Genomic DNA, 18,629 nt, shown 5'->3' with positions numbered 1-18,629 from the left:
GTTAGGTTGATTGTGAGGCTTATCTCGTGTGATGAATGACTGCGCTGGTCTCAAAATATGCCACAGGATGTTGGTGGCACTTTAATTGGGGAGAACAGGCTTGTGGCAATAGCTGGAGCGGAATAGTGGGATGGTATCAAATGCATCAAACACATGGTTTCCATGTGTTTGATCCCATTCCATTTACTCCGTTCCAGCCATTATTATGAGCCATCCGGCCCTCAGCAGCCTCCACTGAAATATGCTTCCTAACTGCTGACAGCTCACCAAATCAAAGTTTATTGGTCACGTACACAGTTTAGCAGAAATTCTTATTTTACAATTCTGAACAAAAATATAAACGCAACATGCAAAAATCACAATTACAGGTCATATAAAGAAATCAGTCAATTGAAATAAATTGCATTTTATCAATAGCAATTTGAATGCACAGAGATACCGTGACTAGACCCTGAGGCCCATTGTCGTGCCATTCATCTGCCGCCATCACCTCATGTTTCAACATGATAATGCATGGCCCCATGTCGCAAGGATCTGTACACAATTCCTGGAAGCTGAAAAATGTCCCAGTTCTTCCATGGCCTGCATACTCACCAGACATGTCACCCATTGAGCAAGGATGGGATGTTCTGGATTGACGTGTACGACAGTGTGTTCCAGTTCTCACCAATGTCCAGCAACTTCACACAGCCATTGAAGAGGACTGGGACAACATTCCGCAGGCCACAATCAACAGGAGATGTGTCACGCTGCATGAGGCAAATGGTGGTCACATCAGATAATGACTGGTTTTCTGATCCCGCCCCTACCTTTACCTTTGTTTTTAACGTACTGTATCTGTGACCAACAAAGGCATATTTGTATACCCAGTCATGTGAAATCCATAGATTTGGGCCTTATGAATTTATTTCAATTGACTGATTTCTTTAAATAAACATCAACTCAGTAAAATCTTTAAATTGTAGAAGCGGTGCTCCTAGTGGCCGGAGACTTTAATGCTGGCAAACTTTTACCTCAACAACCATTTTACCTCATTTCTACCAGCATGTCACATGTGCAACCAGGTAGTTATTGGTTAACTTTTTATCTGCATTGACCCTTTTTGCACTAACTCTTGTGACTCATCCCATATTCTGCTTGCTGTTTATTATCTATCCTGTAGCCTAGTCACTATATGTTATTTTACATTTTTCCATTTTTCCATTTTTTCTCTCTGCACTGTTGGGAAGGACACGTAAATATGCATTTCATTGTTAGTCTACACCTGCTGTTTACAAAACACTTTCCCTGTCTGACACTTCTCACCACTCCAATGGGGCAACTCCCCCTGGCAACTCCCCCAACTCTTGCACTGGCATGCAAGTATCACACAAATTGAAGAGTACTGTTTTTTTGATCAATTAAATCAGGATATATCTATAGATGGGCAGATGAGGATTTATTTCAATCATTACTACAAGGATTTGTCTGGACATTCTTATTGATCTCTGTGTGGTAACACTAATGCTTTTTCTAGTCATGTTGTTTGAGATCATTTATATGAATACTACCCATAACCTATATTGGCAGCCAGCCAGCATGCCACACACACACACACACACACACACACACACACACACACACACACACACACACACACACACACACACACACACACATACACACACACACACGCACACACACACTGCATAGTCCTACTGACACACTCACTTTGACAATATTCATTGACAAAGAAGACACATCAAATGTGAATCATTATGTCCTGCTAATGTAGTCTATAGTCTCCATACAACATAATCCATTTAATGTGGAGGTGGAACTGTTAATGACAACGTGCTGCAGCCCTATTTTCTTGAGCGCAGTTGATTTTGGCGGAAGAAGACACGTCCTCTACGGATGGATGAGTACGCTGGAATGGAAACAAAACGGAGTTGAGCCGGTGGAGGCGGTACTTAGTCTAGCGCCATCAGTAAACTCATGTCAGTAGTAGGCTATTCAGCCGTTAGTCACTTGGCTGGAAGAAGGGAATACATGACAGAAGAAAGACATCTCTGCCCAATTCTATTGGAACAGTCGTTGGTTTTATTGGGGAAAAATATGCGACCTTCAAGACTTAAAAGAACGTGATGGGGAAAGGAATACATTTTTTAAAAGAATATTGTAACTCGACGTCCATTGGAGGAAACCAGTTACTGTCTTTAGGCTTACTATTAGTTCTGTGCTTTATCAGATCAACGTTAGATTTTCATGGAGCATGTTCTTTATTATTAGCCTACCTGTACAGGTCTAATGTCTTAGTTAAAGACATTTAGCTGTAGGTAGGTAAGCTGCCTTTACGGGCACAGGCTAGATGGGATTCAAGGTTTTTCAAAAAATGTGATGGAGTCCTTCTCAAGGAGGGTAACGTTAACATGTTTATCTCGGGTATCAGATACGATAATTGTGGATACATTTTCAGCAAAACCCGCCGTCATTGACTTGTTTTCTTTATCGGCAAAAGTTGTGTCTGTTTAATTAAATCAACCACAAGAGCGGCGTCTAAATTAAGGACGCGTTCAGAGGGGTGAAAGGCGACGCGAAGAAAATTTCCCGACAAGGAGAAAATACATTTTAATTCAAATTCTCTGGAATTGTCGCTGTCCAACACAAGGAAATGGAAAGTGAGGTTTTTACGCCATTGTTGGAACAATTTCTGCTCACGCCATTGGTCGCCTGGGTAAGGCACCCTAAATAACCATTCTATGGGAATTTGAGCAAAGCAATTCATCAGGGTATCCAAAATAAATGCCCTGTTTAACAAGTGATTTGGTTTTGATGACCGGTTTGGTGTGTATTGTCATATTTTTCAGGTTAAGGCGGCTGGGCATTCATCAGGAAACGATGGCACCAAACTATCGGAATACATTGAATTGTTGGATGGCATTTATTTAAACGAGATCATGCTTGAGATGTAAGTAGTAGCCTGTCTGTCATTTATGGGTGCTCTCTGTCTTTCACATGAATGAATGGCCACGCATGCTTCTGATCCATTGGCCACTCATCAAGTTTTGCCCTGCACTGTAGGTTACGGTGGATTCATGACACAAATTCAGGACAAATGTTAAACGAGTTCCACAGACACATTTCACTGAAGTATGTCAGCCATCGATGCAACTAGATTAGGTGGTCTAATCAGAATGAGTTGTAGGTATTTTGAAGCAGACCGTTTCACAAGTTCTGTAATGATGGCGGAGTCTGCAGCAGGTCATCTTCCACTCGAGCAGTCAGTCACTGACAAATGTCAGAATGTGAATTGCAATCTGCAGCCTGCTGAAGACCTCTTCTCCCTGGCGCTTGCTCTTCTTGCCTGCTAGAATAATACAGAGGGCAGCTATTCTACCTGACTCACCCAGCCTACCCCTTGAGGAGTAGAAATAAGGAATCCATCTATCTCTGCCATGACCACTATACAAAAGAAGCTGGTTTCCACCCATGCTTTTGTCTGGGCTAGGTTTGCATTAAAAGGTAGCCTATGTCAACTTTGGCCTACTTATCCTGTATGAGTAGAATGAACCCTAATCCAAGTTATTTATTATGGGCATTATCACTCTGGATTCAAAATCAGAAGGCAGACATCAAATAAATTCCTTTTTTGTTATTGCAGAGCACTTTCTTCTCACACTATGAGCTTGTTACTTCTCACACATTCTATTAACAGGTCTAATCTCTACTGGCCCAGAGTATCAGTTGGCTCACAGTTTCCAGGTGCTAGCTGTGCTCATGCTGCCTTGGCAACACTCATCAGTGTCCATTACTCCAGTCATACCAGTAGGCCTTGTTTATAATTGCCAATATAATCAGTCAAAGTCTAATATATGTTGATTTTTCATCCCAAGAGCAGTTGTCAGTTTAAATGAACTGTAGTTTAGCTTTGCTTGTCTGGCCGGCAGGGTGTTGGGGCTGGCCAGTCACTTCATCCTAGCTGTGTGTGTGTGCACAGTCAGTTTTGGGCAGCTGTTGGCACTCGTCTGCCCAGCAAGACTCACACAGAAGGCACATTGTCAAAATCTGTTGGGAAGCAGGTCTTTGTCTCACTCTCCGTTTTGTCAAGGCTACATGTTCATCTTGCGTTGGCTGGTTTAAGATATTCACTGGTAAATATTTACCTTGTGCTAGATGAAGTTATTATTATTCCCCCCATGTTTGTCCTTGGTTTAGTTGATTCGGCCATATCAAAACTCAGACTTCCAGTTTATTTAGTGAAGTTGTACAAAAGCGTAGATTTAGTTCATGTTAACCATGTTACAGCTCATATGACTTAAGTTTATTCAACATGTCATTTCTACTAAACTTAATGTTGTCTGCAGTGACGCTGAGTTTGTATGCAGAGTGGAGAGCTGCGTTAAGTGATGAAAAAGATTAACTGCCCAGCGGGTCTGTAAAGTTGATGGCTTTGCCCAACAATACGCACTCTCACTGCCCAAGTCTGTGTTGAAACAGCACTCGGCAGGAGTTATCGTGGGTGTAACGGTAGGCATACTTGGTATTGACCTGCCTATGATCAATGTAGCCTCGTAAAGGGGTGCTCAGTCTTGTCCATGAGCAGCCATTAGAAAGATTAATGGATGTCTGATAGATCAAACAATCCATTTAAAACCACATTTCTACTAGGTGTACAGGCATCATCCATCTAGCACAGAGCTGTGTAGACCTTCAGATTCGCATGCTTTGAAGTAGAGGGTGTATCATGTACTGCATAAAATGAACATGTAACGAGTTGCAGTGCTTGTTGTACAAATAGTGAGTTTGGCTTACTACCATTTGAATCTCTCATGTTGAATACTGTATGTGTGTGGTTCATCATGTACTGTACAAAGATAGGGGCTCCAAATGATTTTAGCATCTGTATGTTTATTTTGTAGTATCTCTCCAAGCTGTTGACAGGGAGGCAGGCAGACTTAAGTTGTCCAGGAAGCACAGAGGCCCTGCTGGATTATCTAACGGCTAGTTGGACTCACAGATGGCATGGTGTCACTGTCCTGCCCCTCAGTCACTACTGCCCAGCCAATTAGACCACCTTTCAGCAATATACTGTAGGTCTGTTTTCTTGTGTGGAGCACAGACTGGACAGAATTGAAATTTCTCTCTTCTCATTGCATTGGTCAAAAAGCAGGTTATTCTTTTCTGGTTGTACTGGCATACATTACAATGGTTCAGGTCCATAGTTGTAATAAGGTGAATGGCTGCATTTTCAGTGTCTGGGATGGTTTACCTCAAGGCCAAATTGTAGCACAATTTTAGAGCTAAACCTGTTTTTGAAACTACATTTATTTATCAAGGGTAACTACATCCCCCTCAATTCTGGAAGTGATATTGTTAGTGTGCTATTTTCCTCTTCAGTGCTCAAATACATCACCTCAGTCCATGAAACTCAGATGAATGAGACTAATGAGCATGTGACACAGACAGACACACACACACACGTTAATTCCACCTGAAGCCGTGCAGCAGCTGTAGGGAAACCACATGCTCATTGTTCCTGAGCCTCTCCCTCAACACCTCAGTCAGGACAAAATCACAGACGAGTGCGGCCCACTTCCAACGCGACATGGCCACTTAACGCAGTGGTGCAGCAGTTTAGAGGAAGCTCTGTTGAAGGACAACAGTTGAATTATCTTAATCCATATAGGATTAAAATCTCCAGCAGCTCCCCAATTCACACAAACAGGTTGTTTTTTTCCACTGGAAAAAACTGAGTGATAAGACAGGACGGCATCACAACCACCACCTCTGCAACACTGCTGAACCAGACACAACACGTCTCCATGCATGCTGTCTCCGTGTTTTCACTGAGCAGCATGCCTCCTGCTTTTGTTTTATCTCCTGCTTAGGAAGACTGGGTATAGTTTGGATTCTTGCTGGATGGCTGGTGTATATTTGTTGAATTTCCCTAAGGTAGGTTATTTTTCCTTTGGAGATCAAAGGCTTCAGTCATAGGCTACCACTGACAGCCAGCTAGACAGACATCCCACACCATGCTGCTTTCCCGTTATCTGCCACAGACCAAACATTAATGACCATCCTCCCTGCGTCGCATCTCCCACTCTTCCGGGCCGATATTCCGTTTATCTGCCTGAACCAAGACCTCTCTCCGTGTCTACCTATGGTTGGTGTGAACACAACAGAGCTCGTGGTTCTGTGTGAATGGTAATGTAAACAGTGGGCATTTATTATTATTATTATTATTATTATTATTATGCCTGATGTCTTGTGCTTCACTCACATGGTCACTAGACTACGGTATTGAAGGAGGATGTTATAAGCTGGGAAAAAGCCCTGTGAGTCAGACATGCAGGAAGCAGCTGTTGTGACCTTGAAGGGGTACTGCTTTAACAAGGCCATGCAGAGACTCACAGGAATAGGAATGGCCCTATGGAAATGTACATGAACGACACACAGCTTCATACAGAACCAAACTACCCGTTAAAGCACAAGGCCACGAAAATAAGGCAGAGGTGCAGAACCTACTGCAGCTGTTCCCTCTCCCTGGATATTATAACGTGTGCTGTACTGTAGAAAGAGTATGTTACAGTAGATTGCCGTGATACCGGTTGTGGCTTTCAGGAGCTTTGAGCTGAAAAATGGAAATGATTGGGCAACACTATAGCAGCTCCATGAGACACACACACACACACTGTCATCCTGCCTGCATAGTTCTGAACACCGCCTCACCACAGTGGGACAACTGTAGTCATCATCCACATTCCTCTCTGGTGATTCCCCCAGCTAGCCCTCCATGTGCCTGGGAAGTAATCACTCCTCCCCACTAGTGTGTTTGGACTGAGAGGCTCACTGGCTCTGTCCTCCTCGTGCTGGGCAGCCTGCGTCTGCTCTACTCTCTGCTCCTGTTGACTTTGATGCCGCATGTCAGAAGTAGGTTATTTCCCAATGCAACGCAGGAGCGCCCTGGGCAGTACTGTGCTCTGCATTGACTATTGACTTGTATGTTGACTCCCCATTGTCTGAAGCCTATATGATCATCGTGGTACATTATTTGGGTTTTGTCTACCTCACAAAGTGCCCTATTCAGGCTCCTGCAGTCACTAACACTGGGGGTGATGTAGTCCAATGAGGGAGGAGGAGTAGAGAAGGCCTCGGCCTAAAAAAACTGAGCCACGGCAGGATTGGGATTGTGTTTTCAATTCACATTGAATTGGCTGTGTGTTTCTGGCTCTGTGATGTGTATAGAGAAGTTAGTTACTAAATTAGCATCCTCCTTCCCAGCTCCCTATGTGCAGCCAATGCTTGGCTTGAAAGGATTTCAGCTCCCTCCATGCTATTTAATTAGGGGTTAAGACGACCCCACCCCCAAAGTGCTCCTCTAGAGGGGCTCTGAGTGAGCGGTGGGGTTATCTGGCCAGTGCTATTCAAAGTGCCCTTAAAGTGGATCCTGTCTTTCTGATTTGCAAGACTGAGGGGACTGTGTGTGTGTGTGTGGGAGCATAGCTGTTCAAAATGCCTATTGACACCCACTCCCCTTCTCAGGATAGTTGCTTTCATAAAAAATCATGAATGTTGTCATTTTATTTATCATAGTTCAATGATAGCTCTCTGGTCTTATGAAGTGCCATTTAATTTTTTATAGGCCAACTGCTAAGTCTTAACAATACAGGGGGTTTCAGGAAGATGCTGGAAACTCTGTTTATTCTATTTTATCAGTTGCTTGGCAACGGGCCTATTTTCCATTATGAGTATTATGACCGAGGCGCATTAAAGAGGTTCATTTTATCCCTCACCGAGTGTTCTAATTCCATGGAAGCCAAATCTAGAACAGAGTTAACGGTGAGGGGAGAAATTGTGCAAGGTTAATTTGAAATTAGCCGTGTACACATGAGGTTGTGTTAGACATTAATGCTGAAAGCTTGGATCACAGATGCGTGCAGTCATACATGCCCGCACATGCTACACATGTACATGCACTCATGCAGGTAAACGCACAACCCTGTTTACAATAGATTTAACCTCTCTGGGATATATGGGACGGTAGAGTCCCACCTCGCCAACAGCCAGTGAAATTGCAGGGCGCCAAATTCAAAACAACAGAAATCCCATAATTAAAATTCCTCAAACACACACGTATTTTACACCATTTTAAAGATACACTTGTTGTAAATCCAGTCACAGTGTCCGATTTTCAAAAAGGCTTTACGACGAAAGCACAGCAAACGATTATGTTAGGTTAGTACCTAGTCACAGAAAAACACAGCCATTTTTCCAGCCAAAGAGAGGAGTCACAAAAAGCAGAAATAGAGAATTAATCACTAACCTTTGATCTTCATCAGATGACATTTATACGACTTCATGTTACACAATACATGTATGTTTTGTTCGATTAAGTTCATATTTATATCCAAAAATCTCAGTTTACATTGGCGCGTTAGGTTCAATAATGTCTTGCTTCCAAAACATCCAGTGATTTTTGCAGAGAGCCACATCAATTTACAGAAATACTCATCATAAATGTTGATGACAATACAAGTGTTATGCATGGATTATAGATACACTTCTCCTTAATGCAACCGCTGGGTCAGATTTCAAAAAAGCTTTACCAAAAAAGCACACCATGCAATAATCTGAGTACAGCGCTCCGACAACAAAATAAAGCCTTACAGATATCCGCCATGTTGTGGAGTCAACAGAAGTCAGAAATAGCATTATAAATTTTCACTTACCTTTGATCTTCATCAGAATGCACTCCCAGGAATCCCAGTTCCACAATAAATGTTAGATGGACTTTATCGAACAAATCAATGTCCAAATACCTCCTTTTTGTTTGCACGTTTAGTACACAATCCAAACTCACGAGGCGCGGGCAAGTCCAGGCAAAAGTTCAAAGTCCTATTACAGTTCTTAGAAACATGTCAAACGATGTATAGAATCAAACTTTAGGATGTTTTTAACAAATCTTCAATAATGTTCCAACCAGAGAATTCCTTTGTCTGTAGAAATGCGAAGGAACGCAGGTTGCTCTCACGTGAGCGCACGTGATCAGCTCATGGCACTCTGCCAGACCCCTGACTCAATCAGCTCTCATTCCCCCCCTCCTTCACAGTAGAAGCCTCAAACAACATTCTAAAGCCTGTTGACATCTAGTGGAAGCCTTAGGAAGTGCAATATGACCCCATTGACACTATATTCGATAATGACATGGAAAAACTACAAACCTCAGATTTCCCACTTCCTGATTGGCAGGCAAAAACCTGAGAAAAAATCCATATGAGTTCTGTTATACTCACAGACATCATTCAAACAGTTTTAGAAACTTCAGTGTTTTCTATCCAAATATACTAATAATATGCATATATTAGCAACTGGGCCTGAGTAGCAGGCAGTTTACTCTGGGCACCTTGTTCATCCAAGCTACTCAATACTGCCCCCCCAGTCCCAAAGAAGTTAATGAACATGCCATGCCATTTGGGTTTAATGGCCACACAACAAATTTAGAGATTTTGTTGTCAAAAATAATTGTCCCATCCTCCAACATTGGGAGATCATTCGCTTTATCAGCGACGCTTTTAAATCTCCAGACCAGTAGATCATTGGAACGCTGCATGGACGCACCATCAGATTGGCTTCAGTAAGAAATGAGGTCAGAGGAGAGCATCCAGAGACTGAACTCAAGCCATCTGGCCAGTGAAGGAGCCCAGTGTGTGTTTAATCTCTGAGCTCGTAAACCATGTTGGTCCAAAACCTTTTGGTTGATGATCATCAAAGCACAGCTCTGAACTAACAGACAGTAGATGAGGGACTCAGAAATTGGGTCAACCTTGATTGTCTGTGAGGACAGATGAGGGGAAATTCCTCTGCTTTTGTCCTGTCAGTGTTCAAGAATTCAATTCAATACCCCTTTTTTTTTAAATTTCAGGTAGTTTCATAATGTATTCCTCATAAAGTGTAATGAACGTAGTTTTGAAAATAATAATGGTAAATTATTTAGAATGCATGATTCATTACTAAAATGTTGATTCATTAAAGGCAGATTGTTGGAATTGCATTGACATTTTTTTACATTTTAGTCATTTAGCAGATGCTCTTATCCAGGGTGACTTACAAGAGCAATCGGAGTTAAGTGCCTTGCTGAAGGGCACATCGGCAGGTATTTCACCTAGTCGGCTAGGAGAATGTCATGCATTCCTCATGCACTCAGAGCAAGGAAAAGACGTATTGTTCTGAAGTTCCACACCCATGCTTAGTATGTCTGGAATGTCTGTTAATGCAGGTTGACACTCCTGATAACAGTTACGCTCCTAGCCCTGGGGCAGCACATCTCAATAGTACTCCTTGACTATACTAGAATGCACTCCCTCTGATTCTCACACCAGACTCAAGTAATAGTTAAGTGAGTTGTTTTCGCTACAAACTGCCCTGCAACACAGACAAACGTTCGAAGTTTAGTCCAGGGCTCTCCAACCCTGTTCCTGGAGAGCTACTGTCCTGTAGGTTTTCGCTCCAACCGTAATCTAGTGTACCTGATTTGTTATAATTAGCTGGTTGATCAGCTGAATCAGGTTTGTTACAACTGGGGTTGGATTGAACATCTACAGGAAGGTAGCTCTCCTGGAACAGGGTTGGAGAGTCCTGGTTTAGAATTAGCTCTGTTCGTACTGGGGTCATCAACACAACCATGAGAAATGTCAATGTTCAAACACTGATTTAACACTGTACTGCTAATGCAGCATTTTACTGACTGACTGAAAGGCAGAAAGACAATTTACAAACGGATTTGTCTACTCTGCTCTTATTCTCATCAATTTTTTCCCCCACAGAAATCCAAAAGCCACTATTCAAAGAACCAACAAGAAAGTGAACAATGACTCAACACTGCGCATACAAAACCTCTCCATCCTGATCCGGCAGATAAAGTCGTACTACCAGGTGAGTGGGCAGTTAACCCTAAAGCTCTAATGGAAAAATGATACAGATTGCATCTGGTGCTGAGGTCTGGTTCATTGTGCTGATCTGTTAAAGCCATTAGCTTCCTTGCTCTTTGGGATCAATGACATTTTCTACCCTGAGGTTTGTCAGCAAGACACGTTTCAGTGGAGACTGCCTTGTACACACACACACACACACACGTGCACAAAATTAAGTTTAAACTAGCCTATAAACAAATACACACACATTGGAAAATAAGTATAAACACACACATATTTGAAGATGTCTGTGGCTGGTGTGATGTGGCAAGGGGACCTCCATCCAGATGTCACGAAGGCTTCTATAAATGGAAGGGAACTGCATGCAGACATGTTAGACATTTTTGGAAACTGAAACGTAGCACACTAATGTGGTTCTCCGTCTCACGCTTTGACTAATGAAGATCTGGGATGTATTTTGACTTCAGTTATGTGAGCGCTCAGAACAGTATTAAAATGGACACACTATGAGGAGTTACTTACCCACTATAGTAACTTTAAAAGCTGTCTGCCAGTAGTGTCTCAGTTTTGCTGCTTGGCTGATGTTTTCATTGCATTAGATCATATCAGGTTCTTGCATGTGAGAGTCAATTCAGAGAGTGGTTGATATTTCCATTCTGCTCAAGTAATGAGACTTCCCATTAATCTGATGGATAGAGGGCTTCCTGGTGACAAGATCTGGTATACACAATGACTGCGAATGGAGGGGCTCTGGCCTTAATATAAGGGAAGTTTATCTGGCTGTCAGCACCTCTGTCCAACTTTTTTACCAACCTCACAGCCGAGATAGAGAGAGAGAACACACTTAATAATTAACATGGAGGACGATAAAGAATTTCAGCCGTGATGTGTTGGTGTTTCTGCTGAAGGTGCTGATGCTGGGAGAGATAATTGGTCATCTCAGGGTGTCTTGGCACTCAGAATGATAATCAGGAAATGCACTTGATCCAGCATGCACAACACCAACGGCAGGAATATGTGGAGCTGACTATGGGGGATTTACCCAGCAGAACAGTCTGACACAGCCGTGGGAAATCCTCTCCTCAATCTGGGCAGAGATGTTCCCTCCAGTCGGCCGCCATCGATCTTCCTATCGTCATCTGCAAGTCTCAAAGCAGAAACTACGCAGTCACATCCCCATAAGCCCAATGCTCATCAACATACCATATTTTAGAGTAGGATTATGACCAGGACTCTGGACACTGCTATTACATGCTTGGCTAAGCGACTTTCCTGGAACATCCAATTACACATCCCTTGAACATCTCACTACGCAGGGCCATTGTTTATCGACATTAATGTCATAAGCCTTGAAAGCTCTGCTAGGCCCTCTCAAAATGTCTTTCAAAATAATCTGTCACAAAGCCAAGTGTCTTAATACCCTTATTAGCCGCTTGGGTTTAAGTAAGAACATCAACTTTCCAAGTGGCCATGTCAAGCTGAAAGCATTAGCCTTAGATGCACAATGAATGCTTCTACGGTGGGTGTCATCAATCTTTTCCTAGCCTTTCCTGCCTTTGTGCTAACCTCATGTTTTATATATTGTCAATCCAGTGAAGCCACCACTGTTTGTAGCAAGTCTCTCAATTGTCGTTGTGGCTTTACCACCCACAATCAACTACTCTGTTAACTGGAAACGCCATGCCATTTTCCTTTCATGTGGACAGCAGTGATTCTTGTGGTGTTTTGTGTAGGCCTGCGTAGTCCGTTTGACTTGTTTGAAATCCACTTGATTACCTCATTCACATTCATCAAGGATTGAGATTTGATGGAGGGCTGGCCTTTGGTGTAAATGACAACTACTTGACTGAGATCAGTGGACCAGCTGCCAGCAAACACTGCTTGGCCTTTTTTTTACGTTTCTTTTGTGACTTTCAGCAATTGTGTGTTTAAAAAAAAAAATTTTTTTTTTTTTTGCTGATTAGTGAACACAAGTAATTGCTCCACTGAAACCAGAACAGCCCAGTCTTATGATATTGGTTAATGTGTAGGAATGATTTCAGATTAAAGGTCTGGCCAACAGACCCCTTGATTTTATTGAGGTCTTGAATTGAAGCGTCCTCTAGCACACTACTCCTTATTCCTAGGCTCTGGATTGCCTACTATCCAGCCTTAAGTTGCTATCTCTGCCCTGGCTAAGGTTCACCCTGGTGCTTCAGTGCTGCTGGTTATAGACCTCTACGACTGGCCTGTCTGGCTGATCCTAAACTAGGCTAGTGGAAAACAGGCCAGCGGGCCCCAGCCATTCACCACTGGGGCTGATGAAAGTCTAGTGAGAGGCACTTTGACATTGAACAATGTCTTTGCTTTTCTTTGCTGTGGTCCCAGTTGTTCCTGCCTTTTAATTCATCCCCTTTTAATCTTACGTGTTCTAGATGGAAATGTAATCAAATCTCTAGGTTTTCAACTAATGGAGTTAACATCATACTAAAGTGGGCACGTAGACACTGCAGGGCTCATTTGGCATATAGGGTGGTTATGTTGGCAGCTCTACCATCCTTTTGTCTGTCGATTCTGCACTGTAGCTTCACTCTTGAATCTCGGGAGGAGGAATATTATTAAGCTACTTGATCGTGCTGACTCCGCTCAAAGTCTCCTGCAACTGAACAAATGTAATACTTAAGCTAACTCTCCTCTTCAGAGCTCCGGTGTCAGACTAGAGACCTCCATTACACTAGGAGTGCAAAAGATTTTCATGAAAAAAATGGCATCACCTTTTATTTACGAAGTAGGCTATTGATTCTTTGTCATGTTCTTTCAGGATCCTCATTACTCAACTGTACATAATACCATCCTTAGCTAGGCTTTGGTCATAAGGATCAGGGCCTGAGGTAATCATTGGTGGATGCATCGCTCCCAGGTACTTCGTAGTCCACTGAATTCAACTGTGAGGATTGCTTTCCAAATACTCAACAGTTCACTGAGTACTACCTGGTGATCCAGAGTCCAGAAGGTGGTTTTGAGATCTAACTTATTAACTCTATTTCACACTGGAAATGGTCATTTTACATTTTTCCAAACATTTTAATTGCATTCCTAGTAATGATATTTGGGTGTGCCAGTATTGTTGATTGGTCATATGAAGGTTTCTCTTCTTGGTTACTCAATCCAAATGATTGTTAGGCCTATTTATTTGGTGGTCTCTGTTTGGCATGCATGCATATTTTTCTGGAGCTCTCACTAGCCAAACAAATTCCATGTGCGTAGCATCACGTCAAGTAAAACAATTAAAAAGATGACTTATAGCCCTACACTTTTCAGTACCGATGTGAATTGAAGAATGGACCTGCTGTGTAACATCGCCCTTTAGCACTGCTTTGCTTTGGGGTGTGTTAAGGCAGTAGCTCATTTTGTTTTCACTGCATTAAAGGGAACAGCGCTCCATTCACACACAGGGCCTGGTCCTCAGGGCACTGAGCCTAATGTATCTTTTGACCTCACCCCATGCCCATTTTAGAAGCCATTTAAAGATGAGTTGGCACACTCACAGCTCACATCCTCTCTGCTATCATCCAAATGCTAAATAATCCTCCACATATGACACTTTAATGCTGTATGTCTCTGTGCTGATCCCCGGAGTAGTGGACCTTGTTTTGGAGGCTCCAGGGGACTGAGTTCCCCTTGCAGCTGAGGCTTGCTGACCTACACAAAGACTGTCTGTTAGTGGGCCAGAGGGCTGAGATGGCGAGAGCAGAGCCTAGGATGGATGTTGTTTTTGTCTTGGACTTCATCATGGAAAGATTTAAGTGTGTGTTATTATGGGAAAGGTTCAAGCCAGAGGTTCTTTTGCTTTCTTTGAATCATCGGCAATTCACAACATTTATTTAATTTGGGAACTGCGTATGCCTGATCCCTAAGGGATTTCTTTCATGGCCTTTGCATTTGAAACATGAGCAGATCAGTTTATTAGGGCATGTAGGCTACTTGTAGCTCGGGGCTAAATGCATCTACTCATGCAATCTCACATGCTAAGCCTAAATGGCCTGTTGATGTCAGAGCTGTGCCGATAGCTGGTACACGCACATCATCGCCAGCAGTTTTTGCAGGGTTGTCATTTGTTGGTTTATTTTTTTATTTGGCAGATGCAATATAGATTGAGGCCGGAATTCAATTCATAGCGCAGCACGCTGGACAGCTGACATTGCAGCTTTTAATGGCCTTTCCCCCGACTTTCGCAGAGATCACATTCACGGTAAAGGCCGTCATGTCGGCTCCATCAGAAATGAGCGCAGAACTAACGTGGATCGGATCAAATCAAGCCTTTATCTAGATTCTGCATTGCTGTGTAGCCAATGCCCCTAAAGCCACACTGGAGCAAAGTTATAATAGAGAATAGCCTCATGACTATCTATACAAAAAGAGATTGTGTCAGTGACCTCGCCGTGTTCAGAGAAATTATAATTGGATGAGTACTGCCCCTGTCTTAATATAGCATAATGAGAGGTTTTTAATTCATTAAAGCTTATTCCGCAGAAGAGCTTGGCGAGTGTTCTATTAAGCCTCGACCAAGGTTGATAATTGGTGCAATCACCCCTCTGTGGCCTCCTCCATAGATCAAATAAAGGGGGATGTCTGCCTGAGGACATCCCTGTGACAGAGTAAAAGATCTGTCACCAGGACCTGCTTTAGTACAGAAATACGCCCATTTATTTCGCCAAGGATGACCTGAGTTCGGTACTCTCGCACCTTGAGTTACACCACTCTTCTATCTATAGTAAATATTGTCATGACATTACAGTACAGACACTCCAGCAGGTGCACTTCTCCATAGTCGAATTACACTGTAGTTGTCTTAATGAGCATGTGTAAAAGAACAGCACATTTCAAGATGAATTTAGATTAAAGTAGAAAGAAAAGAGCCTGATCTGTAGGAGAGACAGGGCAGTGTTGGTACCTGCCACCAGATGCTAGTCTCTGAGTGGTGGCAGTGTGGGCCAAGGCTGTCCTCGTGGAGGTGCCTCTATCTTGGTCATGAGCAACAGCAGCATCCTCAGGGGGCTATATTAAAACCACTCTAACTGATAGCTCCGGAAACAAAGGGAGGACAGGACTAATAGCTATGTACTCTCCTCCTTCACATGTATGAGGTCTGTCCATCTGACTGGGTCCTTCGGTTTCTCGTTTGGCCTCGCTAACAAGGGTCATTGACAGTCTGACTCGTGGGGTAGTTTGATCAGTTGGTGGTACTACTGACTGTGACCGCTGGTATTATTACATGGATGCGTTGATGAGATGTTTGTCATGTATCCAAATCAGCACTAAAGCTATGAATTTGGTATGAGTACAGTCATTTACGGCCAGAGGATTTGATTCTGACCTACATTACAGCACATCTGATATAACCAAGCACATTAGAGACAATGTTTTATGCCACTATTCACACAGGGAGGTATTCTGAAATCTTTGCGCCGAACTCATTCAATTAGAGATTCATTTATGTGAAAGTCCCACTTGTGCACGCTTATCTCAGCTCTGAATTGGACCTACAATCCTGTCTGAAGGTTTATTGTTCTCCAGCTTTTCTTGAAATCCTCAACAATAGGAGTGCTTTCCTTGTCTGTCACATGTGGTGAGAGACTGGTGTGTTACAGTGTGAGAGAGGAAGCCTGCTGTGGTGCAGCTCGTTTCCATGGAGCTGCTCCCGCTCTTACCTCTCTCCTGCTTTTCCCTCTCCTCTCTGCATGTCCTCTTTTCCTTCTATCTGACCAGCTTAAGCCTGTCTACATATTCATAATCACATCACGTTCACCGTAGAGGAGTTAAGTCTGCGCTACCTTTTCCAGAAGTGTGTGCATGTGCACGTGTGTGCGAGCGAGACGCCCAGGGAACATTCACCAGGCTGGGGAGAATAAACCTCATCGATGTTGCTAAGGCAACCCACTGTGTGCAGAACAGTTGTGATTCAAGCATTGAGTTGATAAGCAAGCAAGCAAGCCACCATCCACCCCTTCCCCAACTCTCACGCTACTGCACACTTGCCCCCGTTTGAGAGGTGCTGGTAGTGGAACCTGGGGAGTTGGGGGTAGTGAGCTGCTTAAACAGACTGGGGTCCTGTGAGACAGAAACACAGCCGTCTCAGAGCAAACCTCACCTTTCTCCTTCCCTCCCTTCCTGTGAGGAAGAGAAGGGAAGAGGGAAATCTGCATACGGCAGCAGAATACTGTATTAGGGAGAGGCTAGTATATCAGCAAGCATGGTTTGTCAGCAGAGCACACTGTCTCATAAGTATACTCCAGTCTATCGGGATAAAGAACACTGTCTAGTTGGCATACAGTGCCAACATGATCCACATACTGGCATAATGAGGGTTGTGGTTATTTTTGAGCAACTGCATGTTTTTTAAACACCTTGTTATTGCAAAAAAAATTCTGTTTTGATGCACTGTGAGAACACGGTTTCATCTCAGCAATACATAGTACTACAGAACTGAAGGTGTAGCACTTCAGTAATACCTTATCTGATTGTAACGTGACCCAGTCTTGAAGAGCAATGAACTCTGAGCTGATCTATAATTCAGGAGTACACAGTGTGACGAGGAAGTGTAAGCTAATCACAGCTTACTGTAACTGGCACATCTGCCTAAACTGCTTTACAGATGGACTATTTTCTCACCATGAATATTAAGTTGCAGATGCGAGAAGTAAAACAAATCACAAGACAAGCATGTACTGAGTGCCACTGGATGATGGAGGCTTTTCCATTTTCAAAGAGGAGTATGTATTCCTGCCACCACATGCTCAGTGTTTCCCCTATATGCATCGCAGCTGCTAAATTGTGGATGCCACTGTAAAAATAAAGAATAAAAAAACAATGTGAAATTATAGACGGGTTTGTTTAGCAACAAAACCGACACGTGGGCAACTGGGGCAAAACAGACTGGGTTGGCTTAGATTGTTGACATGTAAACTGTATGTAGTTTCCAAATGTTTATTGAAAATCAGGGGTTAAAGCAAGGTGGTTCGGTAAAATAAATAGTCGGGTATGCCGTAGAGGTCGACCGATTTAATCGGAATGGCCGATTTTTCAAGTTTTCATAACAATCGGAAATCTGTATTTTTGGACACCGATTTGGCCCCCCAATTAAAAAAAGAATATATTTTTTACACCTTTTATTTAACTAGGCAAGTCAGTTAAGAACACATTCTTATTTTCAATGACGGCCTAGGAACGGTGGGATAACTGCCTTGTTCAAGGGCAGAACGACAGATTTTTACCTTGTCAGCTCAGGGATTCAATCTTGCAACCTTACTGTTACTAGTCCAACGCTCTAACCACCTGCCTTACATTCAAATCAAATCAAATCTAATTTATTTATATAGCCCTTCGTACATCAGCTGATATCTCAAAGTGCTGTACAGAAACCCAGCCTAAAACCCCAAACAGCAAGCAATGCAGGTGTAGAAGCACGGTGGCTAGGAAAAACTCCCTAGAAAGGCCAAAACCTAGGAAGAAACCTAGAGAGGAACAAGGCTATGAGGGGTGGCCAGTCCTCTTCTGGCTGTGACGGGTGGAGATTATAACAAAACATGGCCAAGATGTTCAAATGTTCATAAATGACCAGCATGTTCGAATAATAATAAGGCAGAACAGTTGAAACTAGAGCAGCAGCACGGCCAGGTGGACTGGGGACAGCAAGGAGTCATCATGTCAGGTAGTCCTGGGGCATGGTCCTAGGGC

At 43.0% G+C, this 18,629-nt stretch overlaps 1 protein-coding gene across 11 annotated transcripts in view; it reads left to right on the top strand.

The window, feature by feature from the left end:
- The first annotated feature begins 1,967 nt into the window (after positions 1 to 1,967).
- Positions 1,968 to 18,629, top strand: part of LOC109899774 (girdin) — a 90,203-nt gene continuing 73,541 nt past the window's right edge. For 10 of the 11 annotated variants that reach the window (XM_031835617.1, XM_031835616.1, XM_031835620.1 and 7 more), the window contains exons 1-3: positions 1,968 to 2,716; positions 2,850 to 2,950; positions 10,806 to 10,914. In XM_031835617.1, the coding sequence (XP_031691477.1) occupies positions 2,654 to 2,716; positions 2,850 to 2,950; positions 10,806 to 10,914 (273 nt within the window). In that variant the 5' untranslated portion in view covers positions 1,968 to 2,653. Of the gene's footprint in view, positions 2,717 to 2,849; positions 2,951 to 10,805; positions 10,915 to 18,629 lie in introns of those variants that run through there. The other variant, XM_031835618.1, reaches the window with a different exon arrangement.

Source organism: Oncorhynchus kisutch, linkage group LG11, assembly GCF_002021735.2.
Source record: "Oncorhynchus kisutch isolate 150728-3 linkage group LG11, Okis_V2, whole genome shotgun sequence".
In the NCBI taxonomy this organism is placed as follows: domain Eukaryota; kingdom Metazoa; phylum Chordata; class Actinopteri; order Salmoniformes; family Salmonidae; genus Oncorhynchus; species Oncorhynchus kisutch.
The sequence above is the reverse complement of the archived record's forward strand: the minus strand, read 5'-3'. Positions and strand labels throughout refer to the sequence as shown.